Source organism: Telmatherina bonti (genome assembly GCF_933228915.1).
Source record: "Telmatherina bonti genome assembly, chromosome: 17".
Taxonomy (NCBI): Eukaryota; Metazoa; Chordata; class Actinopteri; order Atheriniformes; family Telmatherinidae; genus Telmatherina; species Telmatherina bonti.
The window spans coordinates 5,458,494-5,486,110 of NC_136615.1; the positions used below are offsets into that span (position 1 = coordinate 5,458,494).

Consider the following 27,617-nt stretch of genomic DNA (forward strand, 5'->3'; position numbering starts at 1 on the left):
GTATGGTAAAGTATTGTATCATATTGTACGGTACAGTATCATATTGTATTTTACAATACGGTATCATACTGTATTGTAAAATACGGTATCATATCGTATTGTACGGTATGGTATCATATCGTATTGTACGGTATCATATTGTATTTTACAATACGGTATCATATCGTATTGTACGGTACGGTATCATATCGTATTTTACAATACGGTATCATATCGTATTGTACGGTACGGTATCATATCGTATTTTACAATACGGTATCATATCGTATTGTACGGTACAGTATCATATCGTATTTTACAATACGGTATCATATCGTATTGTACGGTACAGTATCATATCGTATTTTACAATACGGTATCATATCGTATTGTACGGTACAGTATCATATCGTATTTTACAATACGGTATCATATCGTATTGTACGGTACAGTATCATATCGTATTTTACAATACGGTATCATATTAATACGGTATCATATCGTATTGTACGGTACGGTATCATATCGTATTGTACGGTACGGTATCATATCGTATTGTACGGTACAGTATCATATCGTATTTTACAATACGGTATCATATCATATTCTACGGTACGGCATCATATCGTATCGTACAATACGATCAGAACAGTATCGTTTTGCAACGTATGGCATCTCACAACATAGGACCACATTGTTCTGTATTGTATGGCATCACATTGCATTACACTGTCTCATATTGTATTCTGTGACATCATCCATGTGTTATTGTACCGTATCGTATTGGATCCGCTCTTTGGAGGAGACTGTTTACCTCCGGGGCAGGTGGACTGAAGTACCAGATGCTGGAGATATAGGTTCACCACTGGCTCCAGAATACCATTAGATATTTTGATCAGTCACTACCAGTCACCCATCAATAACTGATTCACACCTGGTGCTACCTGAATCCCAAAACAAGAGTAAATACTAACAGAATCGACTTTGAGAACGTTTTAAGGGCTTTTAACCATGCATGTAGCTGTGTTATTCATTTTAAAGAAGAACCTTCCTGACCAGTCAGACATCATGTTAAAGGTGAGGAATCAGGCTTTCCAACCACGTATGATTCCATGCCAGCTGGGATTATTAAAGGTACACAGTTTGTGTTTGTTTAGGTGACAGTTAGGCTTGCTACATACAAAGCAAGGTGACAAGAAAAAGAAGAGAGTCAGTTCAGACTTCAGGAGAAGCTTCACCAGTGATGGGGGAGTGTTGTGCACGTGGCGGTATAGGCGTCGTGAAGTGACGTTAACGTGATGTTAGTACGTCTCCTGTGTGCTCGGCTTCAACCAGAGACTTGAAAACCACAGTGGGAAGCGTAAATATTCCCTGAGTGCACTCTGTGCAGTGACTACTGCACACACATGCAGGCATGCTGAGCTTGAGGTCATCATCCCCATGTTGATGCCAGCCAGGTTGGAGGAGACAGTTTTAACATGGATTACGGCAGCCATTGTAACCGGATGGTCCGAGGTCTAAAAGAGAAGAATAGGAGAGTGTCACAAGCTGTCACCCATCATTACCATTAGCTCAGTGGAGCCTTTGAGGACCGGGGCCAACGTACAGGGTCCTGGACAACACAGGGGGCCCCAGGTTGATCCTGGAGGGCTTTGGAACAGCTTTTGGAGCACTTTCGGACAGCCAGTGGCATATTCTGTCTGCCCCTGCCAGGGGCAGCTTCAGAGGAATATGAATGTCAGCCATTTCTCAGCCAGCACGTAATGGAGAGGGGCCCTTCCAGCAGGAGCAGGGGGAGACGGAGGAGGCAGAGGTTGGGGGAGGGTGCAGACAGAACTGGGAGAGACTCAGGACTGCGATGTACTCCCAGGTTTTTCTCTGTCCTTCTCCCCATCGCTCCATCTGCTAATCTTGTTTGGACGGGTTTCAGCTCATGTAAGAGTGAGTCATACAAAGAGGACTGTGGCCCGGCGGAGCCTCACCTTGACTGTCCCAGGCTCTCTCTGGGTTATTAACCTACTGACACAGTTGGACAAACAAAGGGCTGTCTCTGATCCCCTCTTCCCTCTGGAACGCTGACCAGCTTAACTCCAGGCTTGAAATACTCCTGAAACATACCTCAGCACTTTCTATCCTCCCTAAACGTCCTCATATTTCACCACAAACTTCAAATAAGTGGGCAAAAACATCTTAAATCAGACTCAAAGTGGAGAGACTTGAAGTCCATTTAGAGTATGTTTCATCCTGTTATTACGTTCTTTAACAGAAAGGAGTTGTCCCAAAAACCTTGTTAGAATTAGCAGCTGTTTATATCTTAATCCATAAACCTTCAGCACAGCGTCTGCAGGGGAGGGTACAAAACTCACCCGAAAAGCAGTTAGTGCCTTTCAATATCTTTTAAAATCTTGATACAATTGATTTTTTAAATATGTCCTGATATTTCTGCCTTTCAGATGGAGGCAGAGTGGCTGTTTTAGCTTTGTCAGTTATATATTATATAAGGTGATTTATAGATCAGGATATACGATCTCAAAACTGGAAAAGCTACAAAACTACAAATGTCAACTTGATCATCGTTAACTTGGGAAATGTTTTTCACCTTTTTAGAAAACATCTTGAATGGATCATCTCTACATGAGTAAAACTAGTTAGTCAGAAAATGATTCCTATTTTCGAGCTATCTCCATGTGTCTGTGCAATTTTAGAAAAGGTTTTGTCTGCACAAAAAAATCTATTGTTATGCTAGGCTATTAACCTGATGCTAGCATGAAGCTATGTAGCTGTGCTAATCTAGTTCTATGCTACATTAGTTTTAAGCTAATGTGAGAAAACCTTGTCATATTTAGTTTTCAGTGAGTGTATTTAGGGACTATACACCAACTTAGTTCATCAAGATTTTCACACTGGAGGTGAAATAAACAATAAGGATACTGAAAGTTTAGCTTGGCGCTGAATAAGCTAGTGCTACATCCAGTTTTACTGAACAAGAGGCTAGCAAGGATGCTAGCTGGTTTTAAAGTAGCTACAGCTTGAAAGTGTGGAGAAATATATCTTGTAACCAGTCTGAATCTGCAGAAGAAGGTTTTTAAAGACAGAATTTGAAGATGTTTGCCTGTATCAAACCTTCATCTCTCATCATCTCTATAAGCTGCATGTAACTCATGCATGATAACTGAGACATTTTATCTTTTACTGAAAAATGTTAGTTGACCAAATCTGATGGCAACGACCCACATCTGTAACAAGTGAGGAGCAACAAAAGGCTGGAAAAGTAATTGGAAACGAATTACAAATAACTGAAGGAACATTTGACAACTAATCAGGTTAAATAGCAAGAGGTCAGTAGCATGGCTGGTATAAAAGGAGCATTTCAGAGAGACAGAGTCTCTCAGATGGACAACTCTGAGACCAAAAATAGCAGGAAACTTTGATCATCCCACCATCTACACTGTATAAGAGACTTATGAAGATGTGGAATAGTTTGTGGACAGCATGGACGGCGTGTCCTGCAGACTAAAGAGGAGAGGGAGCATCCAGCTTGTTATCAGCCTGCATCTCTGATGGGATGGGGTCGCATTAGTGCCGATGGCGTGGGCAGCTTCCACATCTGGGAAGCTCCATCAATGCTGAAACATCTGCTCCCATCCAGACAACGTCTCTTTCAGGGAAGACCTTGCAGGTTCCACCATGCTGGACCACATCCTGATGGTGGAACAGGAGAACTGGTCTGCTGCAGTCCAGACCTTTCACCAAAATGAAACATCATAAAAGCAGAAATCCATCTTCGATTTAGTGACTAAAATAATCAGGATTTATGTCCCAGCTCAGTTCTAATGAAAGTTTCTCATTGTGTCCTGTCGCTGGACAGTGGTGCTACCAGGGAGAGTGTGTTGCATTCGGCACCTGGCCTCAGAGCGAAGACGGAGGCTGGGGGCTGTGGTCCATGTGGGGGGAGTGCAGCAGGACCTGTGGGGGCGGTGTATCCTCCTCCATGAGGCACTGTGACAGCCCAGCGTAAGTAGGCAAAGTAAGCCACAGCAAGCTGAACATACACATCCAGCTCCTGCCTTCAAGTGTGTGTTTGTGTGTTTGTGTGTGCTGTGTGGATGTGTTTCTCTCATCTGTAATGCTGAAAGCTCCAGCAGATCTCCCTGAGTGTTATTTCTTCCACCACCAGGACTGTGTAACTGTGGTGGTCATGTGACCCTCCAGCTGGTCTACGGAGGTTTTCCAGCGTTTCTATCCGTCCAGGAGGTTTACAATCCAGACACAACATGTAGTGTTTATTCAGAGACTCTAGATGGTAAATCCACCATTATTTATCACATCTTCATCACCATCACTACCATGTTGCTAAGAGACCTCTATTTCCACCTGGACATGATGATGAAGACACTTCCTGTCAGACTTTCCACCAATCAGAGAGCTTAAACTGACGGTAACGTCCAATCAGGAGCAGCCAAAGATCAACAAGTGATGAGAAAAGCAGGAAAATAATGATCCTCTATGGCTGGAATAAAGCAAAGAAGACGTTTGGGATGCAGCTGAGGTGGAGGTGCTGCAGTGAGGACAGCAGGTAGATAGTAGCAGGAAGATGTGTGGAAACATGGAAACTGTGTGTGTGTGTGTGTGTGTGTGTTTCAGACGTGAGAGAATGATGTGCAGATGAGAAAAGGCTTGGTCCCTGCTGATCTATGTGTGTTATTTCTACAAACTTCTGGTTGCTCTTTATGCTGCTTTATCTGTTCATACATTCATTTTACATCATTTTAGTCTCAGAATCTGACAGCTGAGGATGGAAACGTCACGTCTCCGTGGAAATGTCACCGTGGAAACGTCACGTCTCCGTGGAAACGTCACGTCTCCATGGAAACGTCACGTCTCCATGGAAACGTCACATCTGCATGGAAACGTCACGTCTCCATGGAAACGTCACGTCTCCATGGAAACATCACATCTGCATGGAAACGTCATGTCTCCGTGGAAACGTCACGTCTCCATGGAAACGTCACATCTGCATGGAAACGTCACGTCTCCATGGAAACGTCACATCTGCATGGAAACGTCACGTCTCCATGGAAACGTCACGTCTCCATGGAAACGTCACATCTGCATGGAAACGTCATGTCTCCGTGGAAACGTCACGTCTCCATGGAAACGTCACATCTGCATGGAAACGTCACGTATGCATGTTTGCACGTAGTTGTTTCTGTGTGGGAAAGGAGATTATAGTTGCTGCTGCGTCTTTATTCTTTGCAGGGCCGCGGTATTTTTCCTGAAATGAAAATAGGGGAAAAACACAGGAAAATAAAAATATGGGATGACATTGGAAAAGAAGGAAAATACGGTAGTTTTCTGGCCAAAAAAGGGTTAGTTGACAGCTATGGTTTGGACGGATGATGAGCTGGATCTGATGCTTTTTTTTTGCCTTCAGGAGGCAGCACAGCTGCACATCAGGCTCCAGCATAGAACCATCTAATCCAGGGGTGTCAGACCCCAGTCCCCGAGGGCCAGAATCCGGCAGGTTTTTGTTGTTTCCCTCCACCAACACAGCTGATTCAATCAATGGATCCAGCAGCTTCTTGTCAACCTGTTTGAGTGTCTGCCAGGTGTGTTTTGGAGACAACAAAAACTTGCAGGATACCGGCCCTCTAGGACTGCAGTTTGACACCCCTGATCTGATCTGATCTGTATTTAGGTTTTAATTGTCTGCATGAGATAAAAGCAGTGATGCAGCATGTGCAGTGGTTACCCCATCATGTGACTGCATGACACAAATCTTTCACCGCTGGTCGGCAAGTCGAGATTGGAGGCAAGCTTTTACCTCCAGAAGGTTGTGGAAAGAGACAGAGCCACAGAAGGAAAGAGAGGTGGGAAGAGGGAAAGGCATGGGCATCATGTAGACCCCCTGGGAAAGGTGATCGCTCAGGTTCAGGCATTAGTGCTGAGAAGGAAGCAGAACAAGCAGCCAGCCTGCCACAGCAGCCTCCAACACGTTCATTACCCAGCCTGGCTGCAGCCAAGTGGAAATAATCATGGCTGCATGGGAGCCTGATGAAGCTGAGGAGGAGGACGGGAAAAGTAAAACCCTTCAGAGATGAAGGAAGAATTGTTCCTTCAGTCTTCCTTCCCAATCTAAATGTCATGTCACAGTTAAAAGCTCCGAGAGCAGCTTGGATTTCCTGACTGAATCACTGGCAACACATGCTGAGAGAAGCTGCAAACACACACACACACACACGTCTTGTTACGGCAGACGTTTTTAGGCCAAAATGGACCATCCTCACCCTAAAATCTGCTTCTTTGTCTCAATTTTCCTGTTTCTGCAGGTGATTTTCTATTTAATTTACATGTAAATGTCTTGTTTGTCTCAGGCCGTCTGGAGGAGGGAAGTACTGTCTGGGGGAGAGGAAGCGGTACAGATCCTGTAACACTGATGTGAGCCTCATTTAGTTTTTCTACCATCTTTTACTCATTCCCACAATTTATTATGTTTAATGCTTACCCTGAAATACAAAATATCCCATTAATGTTTGTATTTAGACTGGGTTTCTGTCCGTTTGTGAGATTTTTCTGGAGTTTTAGCTGAAAACTGAAGTATTCTGCATCATTTTCACATGAAAGATTGAAAAAACGACGGATTTAACAGATCCAGCTGACAAACAGAAATAAGATCCATCATGTACGTCATGTAGAGCGGACCAGCTATCAGTACACGCCACATGGCGACCACCTGAACAGGTGTCAGCTGAGTACAAACCATAGACTGTATATAAAAGGTGGGCGGAGCCTCCGTGACGTCACCCGTAGGTTTCTGAAGAGCTGAATTGAAGCTCGGTGGGCGGTTCCTACCATCACCATCTTGGCAGCGGCATGCGTGTCGTCTCGCCCGGAAAATACAAATATGGGCAAAGAGGTGGAGCTGAGAGGGGGGGCTGTGAGCGTCACGGTGGATGATTGACATCGAAAGAACTCCGAGCTTTCTGTAGCTAAGAGCTAACTGAGCTAACCCGGAACTAACAGGAGATAACCAGCTAACGGAGGTAAGCGGGCTAAAGCTAAGTCACGTTGTTAACCGGCTAAAAACCGCGGTTGTTCTACGTTCTTCTGACTTGAAGCAGGAGATCGGGTACCTGTCAATCAAAAGGACACGCCCCTTTGAGATTAAATTACTTTTAACTGGGTGAGTTGGAAAAACATTCACTCCCCCACAGTTGTCATGAAGGTAAACCTGCGCCTGGGGGTGGCTGCCGATGGCCCGGGTCTCGGGGGTACTCCTGGCGTGCCTCTTGCCTTTGTGTGGGAGGGGTCACACTGGCATGATCACCTTTTCTGGAACACGTTCCACTCTGCATGTTCTGCATGTGACACAGTCACCGAGTCGTCACGCAGTTTTATTCACTAACAGCAGCTAGTTTTCTCATTTCTGTTTGTTTCTCATTTATATTTAACTTTTTAGATTCATAGTTTAGTTACTATGATCTAAAGTTGGCTTGTATGTGTATGTATATGTGTTAATACTGGCAAGTGCGTATATGTTTGTACGTATGTATGTGTGTGTATGTGTGTGCATAGAGGTGTATGTGTATATGTATATGTGTATATGTATATGTGTACATATGTATATATATGTGTATATATATATATTATGTGTGTATACGTGTGTGTATGTGTATGTGTATGTATGCGTGTGTATGTGTGTGTGTATATGTATGTGTGTGCCTGTATGTGTGTATGTATACATCTGTAGGTTGTTTTCTTTCTTTTTGTTTTTGGGTTATTTTTTAGTTGTTTTTTTCTCTCCCTTTTCTCTCCCTTTATCTCTTTCCCTTTTCTTATGAGGTATTTCTTCTCCTTTCTCTTTCTGTCTTTTGTCTGTCCTCTCTGGTCCAGCAGTACAAACTCTACAATTCAAACAACAATACAAAATAAACATAGAAATAAAATAAAAATTCAGAAAGTCAAGGGGATCATTATATCTATAAAGGTTCCCCTGGCAGAGAAAATTTGCTCAGCAGAACACAGCATCCAGACCATCATTCTGCTTGCCTAAATGCTGGACAAGACAAAAAAAAAAAAAAAAAAAATGAAGGTAAACCTGACCTATTAAACCTAAAATGGAGTGGCGTAACTGGCTTTAAACATGTTTATTTCTGCTGTAAACATGTTTATTTCTGCTGTAAACATGTTTATTCCTGCTGTAAACATGTTTATTCCTGCTGTAAACATGTTTATTTCTGCTGTAAACATGTTTATTTCTGCTGTAAAGTTGGTCTTTTTAACATGGGAGTCTATGAGGATTTGCTCTATTTTGCAGCCCCTAGTGGATGAAGGGGGAACTGCAGTTTTATGCACTTCCTCATGGAGTTCAATTTTCACCGCCGGAGGTTGCCCCTTTGTACAAACTGGTCAACAGCCCATTCAAACAGGAACACTGAACTGGTTTAATTGATTTCACTCTTTTTCATTTGGATTCAAGAACTAAAGCAAATCCACTTGCATAACACACACCTTTACACATTACATGTGTGTGAAACACCAAACAGGCTTACAATTCACTGAACGAAATCAAGCTACCGAACACATTTAGAGCTCAAATTGGGCTTATAAACACGCAATCTACTAAATGTTACTTTAACGACAGTAAAAAATAGGGGGTCTTGAAAAAATGATGGAAAAAGATGGAAATTTGATTAGTAAAAGAGTACTATAAAATATAGTATATTCATTTCATTTATATAGTGATATGAATTACTGCACGGTGGCACAGTGGTTAGCACTGTGGCCTCACAGCAAGAAGGTCAGTGGTTCAATCCTTGGCTAGGGAGGGGTTTTGGTCAGTGGCCTTTCTGTGTGGAGTTTGCATGTTCTCCCTGTGTATGCGTGGGTTCTCTCCAGGTACTCCGGCTTCCTCCCACCATCCAAAGACATGCATGTTAGGTTAATTGGTTACTCTAAATTGCCCCTAGGAGTGAGTGTGAGCGTGGGTGTTCGTCTCTCTGTGTGGCCCTGCGATGGACTGGCGAGCTGTCCAGGGTGTACCCTGCCTTTTGCCCAAAGCCGGCTGGGATAGGCTCCAGCTTCCCCGCGACCCTGAATTGGATTAAGCGGTTCAGAAAATGAATGAATGAGTAATAAAAATTATATTCCAAATAATTAAGAGGGTCAAATTAAATAAACTAAATAAAATCTATAGTTTATTCAGATGTTTAGACAGATAACTGAATAATGTATTCATTTCATAAACATGACAAGTATTTTCTGTATCTGTTGCTTTAAAAATTGCTCTCTTTCTCCATGTTTGGTTTCTAGATGCTGCTGCCGCGTGGAAGCTTCTGAGCTTCAGTGTCCGTTAACTAACATTAGCAAAAGCTGTCTGTTAGCTAACATCAGTTTACACTAGCAAAGTTTAGCTAATGTTAGCTAACGCTCCATACACACTTCTCGGCTCTACCTTGTGACAAAAGACATACATAAAGACAGACATCATTAGTTGGACTGTTTTTGTGCCAAATATTTTTTACACTGAAGGAGGTTTTGACTGTGTTTGTCTTTCTTTTTTCTTTTTAAATACTTTTCACATCTTTCGCTACAGGTTAACAGCTAGCGGCTAGATGAGTGTCTACTTCTGCTTAATTAGAATATGTTTAACAACTAGCTGACCCGACACCACCACCACCAGTGGGAAGCTGTATGATAAATAAGTCTCGTGGATGATAGTCATATTTCTTGTGATGTCCCACGGCCCTGACGGCCATCAGGTCCAAAACTAGAAGTTTTCACAGCCGTTTAGGTGATGCTTGAGGCCTAAGCATGGGCCATGACCCCGCGGTTACAAATCACCATAATAAACTACATATCATAGATGTTGCTATCAGATCTGAGACTTAAAGACCAGTTATGTTTGATGAAGAAAACATATGTGCTGATGGATGAAAGAGTTTTGTTCATCTACATATCCATTGCAGGTCACCATTCTCAGATGACCCCTAAAAAAATCGGATGATTTGATGGTAAAACTGGGACGAATAGGCCTTCTGTTTCTTTTATTAAGTTGTTTTCGTTTAACTAAACAGAAAGCAATATTTGATGGCTTTATTATAATAAATAGAACTTTGTTGAAGGCATCTCTAGGCATCCCACTTTGAGGAGGCAAAGACAACTGTGAAACTTTCAACTTGTTGTTTTCCATTGAAATGGAGGACCATCCATGCTCTTTGCCCTGCGACAGGGAGGAAAAATAGCCAAGAAATGAAAAAGAAGAGTGTAGCGTTCACCAGATGGAGACAGTTCATTAGGGAGAGGGACTATTACTCTGCATTGAAGTCATACCATGGGAGTAATTTACTTTTTTTCATGGGAGTAATGCACACACACTCAGACTTTAATGAAGGATACCAAATTGTAAAAAAAAAAAAAAAATTGGATCATAGAAATTGAGTTGTGCTTGAAAAAAACTATGGCAGCTAGCCCGCTTTCTTTATCTTTTTACCACCACAAATGTTGCTGATGAGCAGGTCACCTGATCAGTGGCGAAAGCTGAGAATGATCTATAAGTGAAATGTAGAGTAAACATTGATGTTCCTGAAAACCTGCTGAGTCTGCAGTTTGCTGCACATTTCTCAGACAGAGCAGATTATTTTGGAAGAGGCTGCACATGCTTGACATCAGCATGCAGCGTCACACCTCCTCCCAGCTTTCTGACATATTTCCTGGAACAAATGCAGATAAAGATAAAAAATCCCCCCCCTTCCCCTCTGCCGGCGTGCTTGGCTTTCCTCTCCCCTTCATCGCCTTATAGTTCATACATTGTGACTTTACACTTGTGATGACAGTTTCAGAGCAGTTTTTCTGAGCTCTGGAGTTGTGGTTAAAACAATATTTAACATGGCTGTGAGCTCTGCTCAACTATTTCTAGGTGGGCTTTTTTTAACTAGGTGAAAATTGAAATAGTTTCGGTCCTATTGGACATTTAACCACAAGTCTTGACAATAAGAGCAGAGAGGAGAGCTCTGAGGGCTTTCCTTGGAAGACGGCCTCTCCCAAACCGCTATTTCATCACACCGACCCATCCACCATCTGGCCAGAGAGATGTGTGAGGGTAAATACTCGCATGCTGACACGTGTAGTTCAGTTTCACTTCTGTTGCACCAATAAAAAGTCATTTGAGGGCACTTTACCCAGTCTGGAAGGCTCCGCAGGCTGCAGTCAACACAGAGGGAATATTCTGCAGCAAGAGACTGGTTACACTGAGGTGTGTTTGCATCAGTAGATGAATGACACGAGTTCACACTGTTGTGATTTGGTCTTCTTTAACTGGGCGATGGTCCAGACTGTGGTTCTAAAGATAGCTGTCATCACGCCTTCTTACAAAAAGGGCTAAACCCAACCAGCTAACCAACTCTAACTGACTACAGACCTGTCTCTCAACGAGACGGGACGAAGACGATGGCGGATTAGCCTTCATGGGGGGGAACTCGGAGAAGAGACGGGACGAAGACGATGGCGGATTAGCCTTCATGGGGGGGAACTCGGAGAAGAGATGGGAAGAAGACGATGGCGGATTAGCCTTCATGGGGGGGAACTCGGAGAAGAGACGGGACGAAGACGATGGCGGATTAGCCTTCATGGGGGGGAACTCGGAGAAGAGACGGGACGAAGACGATGGCGGATTAGCCTTCATGGGGGGGAACTCGGAGAAGAGATGGGACGAAGACGATGGCGGATTAGCCTTCATGGGGGGGAACTCGGAGAAGAGATGGGAAGAAGACGATGGCGGATTAGCCTTCATGGGGGGGAACTCGGAGAAGAGATGGGACGAAGACGATGGCGGATTAGCCTTCATGGGGGGGAACTCGGAGAAGAGACGGGACGAAGACGATGGCGGATTAGCCTTCATGGGGGGGAACTCGGAGAAGAGACGGGACGAAGACGATGGCGGATTAGCCTTCATGGGGGGGAACTCGGAGAAGAGACGGGACGAAGACGATGGCGGATTAGCCTTCATGGGGGGGAACTCGGAGAAGAGACGGGACGAAGACGATGGCGGATTAGCCTTCATGGGGGGGAACTCGGAGAAGAGACGGGACGAAGACGATGGCGGATTAGCCTTCATGGGGGGGAACTCGGAGAAGAGACGGGACGAAGACGATGGCGGATTAGCCTTCATGGGGGGGAACTCGGAGAAGAGACGGGACGAAGACGATGGCGGATTAGCCTTCATGGGGGGGAACTCGGAGAAGAGACGGGACGAAGACGATGGCGGATTAGCCTTCATGGGGGGGAATTCGGAGAAGAGACGGGACGAAGACGATGGCGGATTAGCCTTCATGGGGGGGAACTCGGAGAAGAGACGGGACGAAGACGATGGCGGATTAGCCTTCATGGGGGGGAACTCGGAGAAGAGACGGGACGAAGACGATGGCGGATTAGCCTTCATGGGGGGGAACTCGGAGAAGAGACGGGACGAAGACGATGGCGGATTAGCCTTCATGGGGGGGAACTCGGAGAAGAGACGGGACGAAGACGATGGCGGATTAGCCTTCATGGGGGGGAACTCGGAGAAGAGACGGGACGAAGACGATGGCGGATTAGCCTTCATGGGGGGGAACTCGGAGAAGAGACGGGACGAAGACGATGGCGGATTAGCCTTCATGGGGGGGAACTCGGAGAAGAGACGGGACGAAGACGATGGCGGATTAGCCTTCATGGGGGGGAACTCGGAGAAGAGACGGGACGAAGACGATGGCGGATTAGCCTTCATGGGGGGGAACTCGGAGAAGAGACGGGACGAAGACGATGGCGGATTAGCCTTCATGGGGGGGAACTCGGAGAAGAGACGGGACGAAGACGATGGCGGATTAGCCTTCATGGGGGGGAACTCGGAGAAGAGACGGGACGAAGACAATGGCGGATTAGCCTTCATGGGGGGGAACTCGGAGAAGAGACGGGACGAAGACGATGTGGTTTCGGAGGGATGACAAGTCACTGAGAAAATTAAATTGATTTATTTTTTTAGTTCTAAAGACATGAATTCAGTTTTGATGAAAACATCAGATCATATTTCTCTGATCAGAAACACAATCTACTTTCAGCTTCTTGTCCTTTTGTTTCATCGGTCCAAAAGTCGGGTGATACAGTTATTTCTCCCCATGCTGACATCTCACCATACTGTAGTGTCAATGTAAGCTCTTGGTAATGAAAGACCCCCCCCCCCCCGCTCCAATATGGAACACTTTCAGGATATAAAATACAGCTTTGACCTAAGAGTTTTTATTTGTCCAGAGGGAGAGGGTTTTGGAGGTTCTATGGACCTTTTCACACTAATAAACTGTTTCTTTCCACGTTTTACCTCCTCTTACTGGAGCGATATCCACACAGAGGAGTGATCCCCCCATCCACTGTATCCAGATCCTGAGCCAGAACTGGTTCTGGATCAGGCCGCTGTGCTCTCACTCCCTCCTCTGGTTGTGTTTATGTTTCTAATTGTCCAGCCAAAGAAATGTTTCATTATCAGAGATAAATCCGTCCAAACACAAAGCTCTGCGCTCTAACTGAGGAGCAAACGTTTGTTTTAGTGTATGAAAACAAAAAAAATGACGTCTCACAGTCTGACCAGCTGTTAATAATGCTGTTGTCTGCACAAAAAGCAGACTGTGCAGATAATTTACAGTCCATGTCTGAAGGATTACACGTGTCTGCAGTTGTCCTTAAACATGAGGAGCATCAGTTAATAAAAGGTTGTTAATTGATTAAAGGACATAGCTCCAGTTAACTTACGCGAGTTTACACATTTTTATGGTAAATTAAAAATTTTTTTAAAAAATGAATTGTTTGAACTTTCATTTTTTATTTCTTTACCAGTTCAGGCTGAAGTTGAAGAAGAAAAAAAAAAGATACTTTTTACAAGGTTTTCAGGCATAAATGTGATCAGGACTAGAAGCCGCATCATCACTTATGTTGCTGCTGATGCTTAAAAGAGTCCATTCAGAAACATCTGCTTCACTATGTCAGGGGTCCGTCAGGGGTCCGTCAGGGGTCCGTCAGGGATCCGTCAGGGGTCCGTCAGGGATCCGTCAGGGATCCGTCAGGAGTCCGTCAGGAGTCCGTCAGGGATCCGTCAGGGATCCGTCAGGAGTCCGTCAGGGGTCCGTCAGGGGTCCGTCAGGGATCCGTCAGGAGTCCGTCAGGAGTCCGTCAGGGATCCGTCAGGGATCCGTCAGGGATCCGTCAGGAGTCCGTCAGGGATCCGTCAGGGATCCGTCAGGAGTCCGTCAGGAGTCCGTCAGGGATCCGTCAGGAGTCCGTCAGGAGTCCGTCAGGAGTCCGTCAGGAGTCCGTCAAGGGTCCGTCAGGGATCCGTCAGGGATCCGTCAGGAGTCCGTCAGGAGTCCGTCAAGGGTCCGTCAGGGATCCGTCAGGAGTCCGTCAGGAGTCCGTCAGGGGTCCGTCAGGAGTCCGTCAGGAGTCCGTCAGGGATCCGTCAGGGGTCCGTCAGGGATCCGTCAGGGATCCGTCAGGAGTCCGTCAGGAGTCCGTCAGGAGTCCGTCAGGGGTCCGTCAGGGATCCGTCAGGGGTCCGTCAGGGGTCCGTCAGGAGTCCGTCAGGAGTCCGTCAGGGATCCGTCAGGGGTCCGTCAGGGGTCCGTCAGGGATCCGTCAGGAGTCCGTCCGGGATCCGTCAGGAGTCCGTCAGGAGTCCGTCAGGAGTCCGTCAGGGATCCGTCAGTGGTCCGTCAGGAGTCCGTCGGGGATCCGTCAGGAGTCCGTCCGGGATCCGTCAGGGATCCGTCAGGGGTCCGTCAGGGGTCCGTCAGGGGTCCGTCAGGAGTCCGTCAGGAGTCCGTCAGGGATCCGTCAGGGGTCCGTCAGGAGTCCGTCAGGAGTCCGTCAGGAGTCCGTCAGGGATCCGTCAGGAAACCATCAGGGGTCCGTCAGGAGTCCGTCGGGGATCCATCAGGGGTCCGTCAGGAGTCCGTCAGGAGTCCGTCAGGAGTCCGTCAGGAGTCCGTCAGGGATCCGTCAGTGGTCCGTCAGGAGTCCGTCAGGGGTCCGTCAGGAGTCCGTCAGGGATCCGTCAGGAAACCATCAGGGGTCCGTCAGGAGTCCGTCGGGGATCCATCAGGGGTCCGTCAGGAGTCCGTCAGGAGTCCGTCGGGGATCCGTCAGGGGTCCGTCAGGGATCCGTCAGGAGTCCGTCGGGGATCCGTCAGGGGTCCGTCAGGAGTCCGTCAGGAGTCCGTCAGGGGTCCGTCAGGAGTCCGTCGGGGATCCGTCAGGGGTCCGTCAGGAGTCCGTCAGGAGTCCGTCAGGGGTCCGTCAGGGGTCCGTCATGGGTCCGACAGGGGTATGTCAGGTGTCCTTCAAGTGTCCGTCTAGAGTCCTTCAGGTGTCCGTCAGGGGTCAATCCATGAACCTCTTCTGTTCAACTTGTATCTGTTCTCTTTGGGCCAAATATTCCAGAACATGAATTAGCACAGTTATGCAGATGATATACAACTTTATATGTCCTATAGACTTCCTGTATCCGTGTCTGGAGCTAATAAACAGTTGGATGAGAGAGAATTTTATACCAATAAATGAAGACAAAACTGAGATGAATCCGTTTGATGAACATCTACTATGCTAATAAACTAGCCTAACAGCTGTGAGCTGCTGGAAGCAGGCCTTTGTTTCTCCAGAGATCCTGAGCTTTGCAGCTGCAACACACTGAATTTAGAGGTTGTCTTGAACATTTAAATTTAAAAAAATAAGTTTTGAATTGAAGGTTCTTCTGTTTGCATTTGCAGGCATGTCCTGCAGGGTCTCGTGACTTCCGGGAAAAGCAGTGCGCTGACTTTGACAACATGCCTTTCCGTGGAAAGTACTACAACTGGAAGCCTTACACTGGCGGTGAGTTCACAACAAACTGGACGATGGCGGATTAGCCTTCATTAACCAATGAATTATGAGGAGGTTTAATGCGGCAAAATGTAGATGTGAAAATTTTTTTTAAAGGTTGAGCTGTAAATCCTGCCCGTCATCCTTTTGGAACTCTAAATGACAGTTTGCAGGCCATTCTGGTTTGTGTTCCTTGTTAATACCAACAGAAGGAAGGTCTGTTTGATGGATGGAGAATTCCTGAGATTCCTCTCAACCCTTGCTGGTTTAACAGCTGCAGCCGATGTCTGAATACATCTCAAGCCAAGGTGGAGGTCTTCTGATGGTCATGTCCGTGTGTTCGGACCATGTGTGTTTCTTCAGATAGTGGGAAATATGCAGTTCACCAAAAACTGTACAGGCCTTAAGAAGAGCGATAAAGTTGGAAGCATGTAAACACTGCTTTTATTTTCCTTCTGAGACGGAGGAGCTGTTTGATGTCGTGTTGTTGAAGGGGGTCTATCACCTCCTGCCTCCATCGTACGTGTACTGGGAGCCGTCATGTAGGAACAGCAGATATCCCACATTTGATATCTGCTGGTAGGCCGCACTGTCTCTGCTTGTGTCAGCGCTACGGTAACGTCAGCTTCAGGATTTCAACTGGAGATAATGATGCAGTGTGTGTGTGTGTGTGTGTGTGTGTGTGTGTGTGTGTGTGTGTGCAGGTGGTGTTAAGCCTTGTGCACTCAATTGCTTAGCAGAGGGCTACAACTTCTACACGGAGCGCTCCCCTGCAGTCATCGATGGCACCCGATGCCAAGCCGACTCTCTGGACATTTGCATCAACGGAGAGTGTAAGGTAACGCATCGCTTCAATTTCTCTTAAAAATGACTGAGTTGGTCCTTTACTAAAGCCTGACCGGCTTTATTAAACTCAACCAGGTGGTTTTTGATGTTGTTTGGCATCTGTCAGTGTGAGTATTTCCTGCAGTATCCTCCTCCACCATGAGAATAAACATCCTTCAGTTTATAGTCTGAAGATGCCAACTTTCAGCAGTGCCTTGTAACGGAAAAGAAAGTTTAAAGACTGTAATAAATGCTGACACCTAGTGGCCAAGTAGGAGATAGCAGCCATATCCAACGCTGTCCACCTGTTACCTAGCAACATCTGCTGGTTGTCGACGGTTCAGACTGATGCAGCCCAGACAGAAAAGGCTGCAGGACCTAAAGCTCCATCTGGGCTCATATGAGGTAAAAACATTCAGTGATGCGTTCAGGGACCAGTCCAAAAAGTTACGTTGGAAAAGTGATGATTAGAATTTTTTTTTTCAAAACTCGTCCTGTCCACCGTCTTACCAAGCAGAATGGTGATCTGGCTGGGGGTGGGGTGGGTTAGGGTTAACAAAGTGAAAGAGAGAGAGAAAGAAAAGGACACACCAGATAGAAATGAACAAAATGAGAAGTTCCGTCAACCAGACAAGCCGCTGCTACAGATGCAAGGAAACAGACGCTTGCAAAGATTATCAGGAGAGCTTGGAGGAGAGATAAGCTACAAAAAATGTTCATCACAACAAGAAAAACATCATCCAGACAAAGAAGGAAACACGAACATAGCTGTAGTTGGACGACAGAGTTGACACAGTGGCTGGATCAGTTCGTAAACATGAAGCAAAATATCAGGATAGAGTATCCTCACTGACTGCGTTGGTGCAACGGGGCTGGTCTGGGAGGTTCCACCCATCCTGGACCGGAACAGTATCAACCCTCCCAGACCAGGCGAGTACTGACTCCCTCCTGGACCAGGGAAGTACCACCTCCATCCCAGACCAGGTTGGTACCACCCCTCCCAGACCAGGGTGGAACTACCTACCTCTCAGACCAGGGCGGTACCATCCATCCCAGACCGGAGCAGTACCACCTTCCTCCAAGACCAAGGTAGTACCAGCTCTCCCAGACCAGGGCGGTACCATCCCTCCCAGACCGGAGCAGTACCACCTTCCTCCAAGACCAAGGTAGTACCAACTCTCCCAGACCAGGGTGGTACCACCCCTCCCAGACCGGGGCAATACCAACCCTCCCAGACGAGGGGGCTACTAACTCCTTCCCAGACCAGAGTGGTACCACCCAGACCAGAGTAGTACCAACACTTCCAGACACAGGATGGTACCAACCCTCCCAGATTGGGGTGGTACCATCCCTCCCAGACCAGGGGAGTACTACTTTCCTGCCAGACCAGAACGGTAATACCTCCCTCCCAGACCATAGTGGTACCAACCTTTCCAGACTGCGGCAGTACCAACCCTCACAGACCAAGGTGGTACCACCCCTCCCAGACTGGGGCGGTACTACTTCCCTGCCAGACCAGGACGGTACTACCTCCCTCCCAGACCATAGTGGTACCAACCTTTCCAGACTGGGGCAGTACCAACATTCACAGACCAAGGTGGTACCACTCCTCCCACACCAGGGTGGTCCCACCCCTCCCAGAGGAGTACTACTTCTCTGCCAGACAAGGACGGTACTACCTCCCTCCCAGACCATAGTGGTACCAACCTTTCCAGACTGCGGCAGTACCACCCCTCCCAGACCAGGGTGGTACCATCCCTCCTAGACCAGGGGACAACTAACTCCTTCCCAGACCAGAGTGGTACCACCCAGACCAGAGTATTACCGGATCAGTTGTCATTAGGGGAGCTCTCAGAGAAGAGACAGGAAGAAGACGATGCTGAACTAATGGAGGTGATTCCAGCTCAGTGAGGACTGCTATTGGTCGTGCAGCTGTAACCAGAGAGTGTAGTGATGGTGCATCGTTCTCCTCAGCGTGTTCTTGTGATGGTTTATCTCTCCTTTCAGGGAGTTTTGCTTTTCTTTGACAGCTCCGCTTGCTGCATGCGGACCGTATAAACACAACGTTGCCATTCTCCGATGAAGAACAATCGTGCCTTTGAGCTGTTGATTGTGATCGTATGACGCTGGAACAGTTCTCCTCTGACTCTTATCAGGCCTCTGCAGCCTCAACCAGGATTGTTTTATGGAAAACAAAACAGAAAAATCAGAGTTTTTATTGAATAACTATTTTCTTTATATTTGAAAAGGCTGATTTAATAAGAAGGCAAAGCAACATTTTATTGAAAAGAGTTGGCAGTTTATTCCGTCTTTGTTTTCATGAACATAAATCATTTTCTGCTGACTGTGTGTGTGTCCACGTGAAGTCAGTTCTGCTTCCTCACTTGAAGCACTTGCTTTGCCTTCCACCTGACCGTACGATTGGCAGAAAGATGCAGCCTCTGTGCCCACAACTTTCCTTTCATTCCAGCGAGAAAGCCCAACACGAGGTGGTTTTCTCTGCAGCATGCGGCTTTGCTTCCAGCTGGTTTTGCTGCGGGCCGGCTCTCTGGCTTCGCCATCACCCGGTGATAAATCTCTGGAAGTGTGTCTGCTTGGGAAGAAGTCAGAGGCACTCTGAGCTGAGGCAGAGAGATCACACATTAACCAGACTGAAACGTCTCCAGCAGAATCATGACTTCGTTTATCCATAAAGAGACATTTTGTAACAATTAAGGATTGATTAATGTGGTTCTTTTAGGGCCCATACCGATTATAAGTAATTCATAAATTAGGGATGAAAGGATCAATTTTCAGTGACTGTTGAGATGTTGGCCGACACACCAGCCTCATATACATTAATTTATGACCAAAGATCGTGTGGAGTCCCTCAGGGGTCAGTCCTCTTCTGTTCAACTTGTACCAGGGCTGTTTGGGTCGAATAAGACAGAACTTTGGCATTCATTTTCCCATGTATGCAGATGATACACAACTTTGTCGCCAGACGACTGCAGTCCAGCAGACTTAGCGTGTGTGTTTAGAGCAAATTAACACCTGATGAGAGAATTTTTATGGTTAAATTAAGAAAAAACTGAGATTATTGTTTTCGAAATGAAGAGAAGATGGTCATTTTCCTGCTATAAACCTGCCAATAATAATAAGAAGAATCTAGATCAACATGTTTGCATATTTTGCTGTCGTCAACACCTCTATCTTTTCATGGACATGTGTGGTGCATATGTCTGGCATGTCAGACAAATGTCACATTCACACAAAAATGACATTAAATGTGATTACAGCTTATTTGGTTTTGCTTTATTCGTTGGCAGAATGAATCTAGCCGGTTTCCTGGTCTTTATACTAACTGGAGCAAACTGATTTTAAAGTAAAACCCATCAAACCGTAACTCATGCAGCTATTAGCATGAATCCTGTCATATAACACTGAATAGATGATTTTATAAATCAGTTTTCTGTCGTTTCAGCAGCCATAAAAGCCTGTTTGTGAAAGTAAAGCTGCAGCAGGACTGGCGGCTGTACTGTTTATGAAGGAACACAGCGACTTCCATGCTTTATAACTTTCACACAGTCTCGAGCAGTCGGGGTTGCTTCAGCTGCTTCTTTACATTAAAATGGATGTTTAATACTTTGCATTGAAATGTCTGATTTCAGACACTTTCATGTCACAATATCACAGGAATCTGATTTTCTGAACTGATCATAGCCTCTGGTTGAAGTTTCTGTTAAATGGCACCGTTTTCACAGCTTGAAATGATGAAACAAACATACATGTTCAGTAGCGGCCTTAGCTTGCAAGGCTAGGCTAAGCTAAGCTAGGCTAGGCCATGTACTGTAGCTCATTCCTGCAACTTTCTCTGCAACAGAAATAAGAAAGGTTTGACTTATCTTTGAGAATGACACAAACAGCCTTTGCTATAACATCCTGATCAGTCACATTTGGGCAGTGAAGCGATGCTAACTAGCAGCTAAAACGGCTAACTTTGTCTCTGGCCTTAAAGCACGTGGGCTGTGACAACATCTTGGACTCTGACGCAAAGGAGGATCGATGTCGGGTGTGTGGAGGGGACGGCAGCACCTGTGAAGCCACTGAGGGACTTTTCAACGAGTCTCTACCCAGAGGAGGTAACGCACATCAAGCTAGCCTCAGGTGTTTAAATACAGCTGGACGGAGAAGAATATGTCATGGAGAAGCAATATGTAGTTTACCTCTAAAATCTAAGAGGGAATGAGGTCAGAATTAGAATTAGAAGATGACGCTAGCTGCATAATGAGAGATGAAATGAAGAGGCATGTGGTGCTGGTGTAGCCGGGATCATCTATAGAGAGCAGATGGAGAGAAAACATATTTCTCCTTCTATGGTATGGCTAGGAAACCATCAGTGTGTGCATGGGAGACTGTAAAAAAAGAAAACAGGGCTGTTTTGTCCTCCTGCAGGATTGCTTTGTCCTTTTTGGGTGATTTGGAGTTTAATCTATAGTCCTTGTATGTTTCGTAACTTTAATGTCTTCTCTGTGTTGTAAAATATTCCACACAGAAATGAGGATTGGCTGGGGGTCTGGGGGGTCGGAGTGGTAGAAATACTGCCTTTATAATCACTGTCTCTGTCTCCCAGGCTACATGGAGGTGGTTCATATCCCAAAAGGATCCGTTTTCATTGAGATCAGAGAAGTTGCCGTGTCAAAGAACTATATAGGTAAGTAACGAAGTTTGGCTGCACTTTCCTAATAGCAGCAGCATGCAACAGGGAGTAAATAAGATAAATTAACTGGAGGAAAAGCCCAGGTGTTTCTAAAGCAGCTGATGGAGGCGGTTCAGTGGGGATAGCAGGTAAAGTGGAAACATGTAAATAGTTTGTGTTGTTTGTTTCAGTGCCAAAAGGATTTGAGTTGGATGAAGGTTTTCAGAAGCGTCCCACATGGATCTGGACTCGGCCCACTGGTTTTTTATTTTTATGGGAATGAATTCCTGGTGTTGTGATGCTAAAGTGTGTATGAACATAAACATGTCTGCAAGCTAAAGTCTCACATTCAGTCCAAACTTTCAGACGTGAGATAAGGATGAGAAAAGACTTGGTCACTGCTGATCTATGTGTGTTATTTCTACAAACTTCTGGTTGCTCTTTATGCTGCTTTATCTGTTCATACATTCATTTTACATGATTTTAGCCTCAGAATCTGACAGCTGAGGCTGACACATCATGTCTCCATGGAAACGTCACATCTGCATGGAAAAGTCACGTCTCCATGGAAACGTCACGTCTGCATGGAAACATCACGTCTCCATGGAAACGTCACGTCTGCATGGAAACTTCACGTCTGCATGGAAACATCACGTCTGCATGGAAACGTCACGTCTCCATGGAAACGTCACGTCTGCATGGAAACATCACGTCTGCATGGAAACATCACGTCTGCATGGAAACATCACGTCTGCATGGAAAAGTCACGTCTGCATGGAAACATCACGTCTGCATGGAAACATCACGTCTGCATGGAAAAGTCACGTCTCCATGGAAACGTCACGTCTGCATGGAAACTTCATGTCTGCACGGAAACATCACGTCTGCATGGAAATATCACGTCTCCATGGAAACATCTGCATGGAAACATCACCTCTGCATGGAAACATCACGTCTGCATGGAAACATCCCGTCTGCATGGAAACATCACTTCTGCATGGAAACATCACCTCTGCATGAAAACATCACGTCTGCATGGAAACATCACGTCTGCATGGAAACATCATGTCTGCATGGAAACATCACATCTGCATGGAAGCATCACGTCTGCATGGAAACATCATGTCTGCATGGAAACATCACGTCTGCATGGAAACATCACGTCTGCATGGAAACATCATGTCTGCATGGAAACGTCACGTCTGCATGGAAACATCACCTCTGCATGAAAACATCACGTATGCATGGAAACATCACGTCTGCATGGAAACATCATGTCTGCATGGAAACATCACGTCTGCATGGAAACATCATGTCTGCATGGAAACATCACGTCTGCATGGAAACATCACGTCTGCATGGAAACATCTGCATGGAAACATCACGTCTGCATGGAAACATCACGTCTGCATGAAAACATCACATCTGCATGGAAACATCACGTCTGCATGGAAACATCATGCCTGCATGGAAACATCACGTCTGCATGGAAACATCACATCTGCATGGAAACATCACGTCTGCATGGAAACATCATGTCTGCATGGAAACATCACGTCTGCATGGAAACATCACGTCTCCATGGAAACATCTGCATGGAAACATCACGTCTGCATGGAAACATCACGTCTGCATGGAAACATCACGTCTGCATGAAAACATCACATCTGCATGGAAACATCACGTCTGCATGAAAACATCACTTCTGCATGGAAACATCACGTCTGCATGGAAACATCACATCTGCATGGAAACATCATGTCTGCATGGAAACATCACATCTGCATGGAAACATCACGTCTGCATGGAAACATGTCTGCATGGAAGCATCACGTCTGCATGGAAACATCACGTCTGCATGGAAACATCACGTCTCCATGGAAACATCTGCATGGAAACATCACGTCTGCATGGAAACATCACGTCTGCATGAAAACATCACTTCTGCATGGAAACATCACGTCTGCATGGAAACATCATGCCTGCATGGAAACATCACATCTGCATGGAAACATCACGTATGCATGGAAACATCACGTCTGCATGGAAACGTCACGTCTGCATGGAAACGTCACGTCTGCATGGAAACGTCACGTCTCCATGGAAACGTCACGTCTGCATGGAAACGTCACGTCTGCATGGAAACATCACATCTGCATGGAAACATCACGTCTGCATGGAAACGTCACGTCTGCATGGAAACGTCACGTCTCCATGGAAACGTCACGTCTGCATGGAAACGTCACGTCTGCATGGAAACATCACGTCTGCATGGAAACGTCACGTCTCCATGGAAACGTCACGTCTGCATGGAAATATCATGTAATAAGATACCAAATCATTGATGATGTTTATGAAGAGATGATTTTTAACACAGATTTATGATTTAATTATTTAACTGCTTTCATTGCTCTGGAACTTTTCCATGACATCTTTGGGATCCATCGGTCTGCAGATCCTTTCCATCCCACCAGAGTGACGAACATGCGGTTCTCAGCGTGGTTAGAAGATGGTCTTTTTTCTTTTTAAGCCCTGAAACAGAGTCCAGAAGAGAAAACTGAAGTCTAAATCTGCTGCTGAGTCCTTGTGGGGGCTGCAGCCCCCCTGGCTTGGCTCTGCAGGAGTAGGACAAGCAGACTGCTGATGTGAGATGGAGAGAGATGGTGCTGTTGATGGACGGCTTTAGCTCCACTTTGAAGCTCAGAGCGGCATCAGATTTATGGGGCTGCGGTGACAGCCGCCTGCTCCAACAGGATTACAGGAAGATGATGTGAAATGCAGCCTGTTTCATCTCCCAGCTTCATAACCATGATGTTCTGCTTTCAGGGCAGAATTTTCTGCTGCAGCTATTAAACCTCGTCAGGCGGTGTAAACGCAGCGGCATGCAACAGTGGTTTCTGCAGGAAGAAGTCCGGCCCGGATGGTTCCAGGCGGATCTGGTGGATCTGCAGGTGGATCTGCAGGCGGATCTGCAGGCGGATCTGCAGGTGGATCTGCAGGCGGATCTGCAGGTGGATCTGCAGGCGGATCTGCAGGCGGATCTGCAGGCGGATCTGCAGGCGGATCTGCAGGCGGATCTGCAGGCGAATCTGCAGGCGGATCTGCAGGCGAATCTGCAGGCGGATCTGCAGGCGGATCTGCAGGCGAATCTGCAGGCGGATCTGCAGGCGGATCTGCAGGTGGAACAGTGAACGTTGCATTTCCATGTTCAGACATGTTCAGTGTTGTGCTTGGAGACCTGCAGACGGAGGAGCAGACATGAGATCCGTCCAGGTTTCACCTTGACTGTGTTTTCTTTCTACATGTCGGCGCACGCAAATGTCTCCGTCTGTGATGAGGAAGAGAAGCCATGATGATGATGATGACTTTTTTTTTCTTTCTCAGCCCTGAAGTCTGAAGGGGATGATTACTACATCAATGGAGCGTGGACCATAGACTGGCCCAGGAAGTTCGACATCGCAGGGACCACCTTCCACTACAAGAGACCGGCTGATGAACCCGAGTCTTTACAGGCGCTGGGAGCCACCGCTGAAAACCTGGTTGTCATGGTAACTCCTCTTTTAACAAGGTTTTCGTCTTTGGTTCAAATTTTTGTCTGAAAAGAAAAATGTTTTCTTTCAGTTTAGATGCAGAAACATTGTTTCCTTCCTGTCAGCTCTGTTAAACATTATTTATAAAGCAACACTCCTGCTCTCAGCGAAGGCGGACACTTTCTCTTTGCTCCTGTTTCCTCCCTCTCCTACCACTCTGGCCTGTGACTTTGTCCTGTCTGACTTGGAGCCTCCTTTTACATCTCTTTACTTCCACTCAAATTTACATCATGGATTTGATCGGCTGGTCTCTCAACGCAATTGATCAAATTTTCTCAACCCGGGGATCGGGCAGAGGGGAGCCCGCATGTCCTGAGGGGACGCTTCCGGCTGGATACGTTCAGGACTCATGGGCCAGATGGAGACCGATGTGTCTGTCGGTTCTGTCCTCTGAGGACGTGGAGGATGTTTACATCTTTGTATTATTGGTGATCGAGATTCTGCTGATTGGCGCTGGTGGAGTTCTGATTTACCTGAAGACCCGTGAGATTCTGGCAACAACTTGCAGGCTGCCAGAATTCTGTAACGGTATGTGCCGGGCTAGCAGTGAACAGACTCTTGGGTCGACCGTAAGCAGGATGCCAGTTTGGCCCACACTGGTCATCTGGCCGAGGTCCCGGAGCTGGTCCCCAGAATCGACAACAACATGGAGAAGGTGTCGGCTAGAATCGGTGGAAATTGACCCCCCCATTCGGCAGTCTGGGAGCTGCCTGCCTGAGACCTGCTATGGACTCAAGGCCAAGGGCAAACTGTTTTCCTCACCTGGAACCCAAACAACAATCATATCTGGATTTGGCTTCCCGGCGCACCCCCCCCCCCCCCCCCCGAGAACGGAAGAAGACATGTTCATAGACGCTCTGTCACCCTCCCCATCCACCCCCAGCCCCCTCCCACATGACTCACCGCCTTCTTGGACTTTGTGTGTCTTGTTTAGTGTGTGCTTCAGTGTATGAGGTTTTTTTGTCTGTATTTTCAGACCGCGTCTTCTTGGCGCGGCCCAGAGTTACATGAACTGTTTTTGCCCTCGACACCTTATGATCCGTTTGTATCTCTGTTCTTATCTATTGTAAGCTAGCGCTGGTATAATAGCTGCATGGCCTGAGCTTAGCTCGGTTCGGTTTTGCTCTTTTGTCATGAATGTTACATGTCTGTATGTCTGACCTTGGACGATCTGGCTTGAACTCTGAATTTCCCCTCGGGGATGAATAAAGTATCTTTGATTTGATTGATTTGAACAGTTAACGAAGGTCAGAGCAAACATTATCATGACCCTTTCAGAATCAGGAAGGAAAACCTCCATCTGGACCAGAACCAGGAAGGAAAACCTCCATCAGAACCAGAACCAGTAACGAAAACCTCCATCAGGACCAGAACCAGGAAGGAAAACCTCCATCAGGACCAGAACCAGGAAGGAAAACCTCCATCAAGACCAGAACCAGGAAGGAAAACCTCCATCAGGACCAGAACCAGGGAGGAAAACCTCCATCAGGACCAGAACCAGGGAGGAAAACCTCCATCAAGACTAGAACCAGGGAGGAAAAGCTCCATCAGGACCAGAACCAGGAAGGAAAACCTCCATCAGGACCAGAACCAGGGAGGAAAACCTCCATCAGGACCAGAACCAGGAAGGAAAACCTCCATCAGAACCAGAACCAAGGAGGAAAACCTCCATCTGGACCAGAACCAGGAAGGAAAACCTCCATCTGGACCAGAACCAGGGAGGAAAACCTCCATCTGGACCAGAACCAGGAAGGAAAACCTCCATCTGGACCAGAACCAGGAAGGAAAACCTCCATCAAGACCAGAACCAGTAACGAAAACCTCCATCAGGACCAGAACCAGGGAGGAAAACCTCCATCTGGACCAGAACCAGGAAGGAAAACCTCCATCAGGACCAGAACCAGGGAGGAAAACCTCCATCAGGACCAGAACCAGGGAGGAAAACCTCCATCTGGACCAGAACCAGGAAGGAAAACCTCCATCAGAACCAGAACCAGGGAGGAAAACCTCCATCTGGACCAGAACCAGGGAGGAAAACCTCCATCTGGACCAGAACCAGGAAGGAAAACCTCCATCAGGACCAGAACCAGGGAGGAAAACCTCCATCTGGACCAGAACCAGGGAGGAAAACCTCCATCTGGACCAGAACCAGGAAGGAAAACCTCCATCAGAACCAGAACCAGGGAGGAAAACCTCCATCTGGACCAGAACCAGGGAGGAAAACCTCCATCTGGACCAGAACCAGGAAGGAAAACCTCCATTAGGACCAGAACCAGGAAGGAAAACCTCCATCAAGACCAGAACCAGGAAGGAAAACCTGCATCTGGACCAGAACCAGGAAGGAAAACCTCCATCAAGACCAGAACCAGGAAGGAAAACCTCCATCTGGACCAGAACCAGGAAGGAAAACCTGCATCAGGACCAGAACCAGGAAGGAAAACCTCCATCAAGACCAGAACCAGGAAGGAAAACCTCCATCAAGACCAGAACCAGGAAGGAAAACCTCCATCAGAACCAGAACCAGCCAAAGCTCAGATCCTGGTCCGGATTAACTCTGGAACCAACGCAGACGGTTTTATTAGTTGGGATCTGAGCTTTGCTGATATTTTCGTTTTTATGTGTCTGTATTGATCATGGTCTAATGATCTCCTCCAGTGCTGCTTGAG

The 27,617-nt window shown here is 46.5% G+C and overlaps 1 protein-coding gene across 1 annotated transcript in view; it reads left to right on the plus strand.

Moving 5' to 3' along the window:
- adamts6 (ADAM metallopeptidase with thrombospondin type 1 motif, 6) overlaps positions 1-27,617 on the plus strand; it is a gene marked incomplete at both ends in the record, with an annotated part of 119,354 nt that overhangs the window by 79,940 nt on the left and 11,797 nt on the right. The window contains 7 exons of the mRNA XM_079256149.1: positions 3,848-3,993; positions 6,354-6,417; positions 15,768-15,870; positions 16,563-16,696; positions 20,681-20,804; positions 21,296-21,376; positions 24,746-24,909. Of these exons, the coding sequence (XP_079112275.1) occupies positions 3,848-3,993; positions 6,354-6,417; positions 15,768-15,870; positions 16,563-16,696; positions 20,681-20,804; positions 21,296-21,376; positions 24,746-24,909 (816 nt within the window). The remainder of the gene's footprint in view (positions 1-3,847; positions 3,994-6,353; positions 6,418-15,767; positions 15,871-16,562; positions 16,697-20,680; positions 20,805-21,295; positions 21,377-24,745; positions 24,910-27,617) is intronic.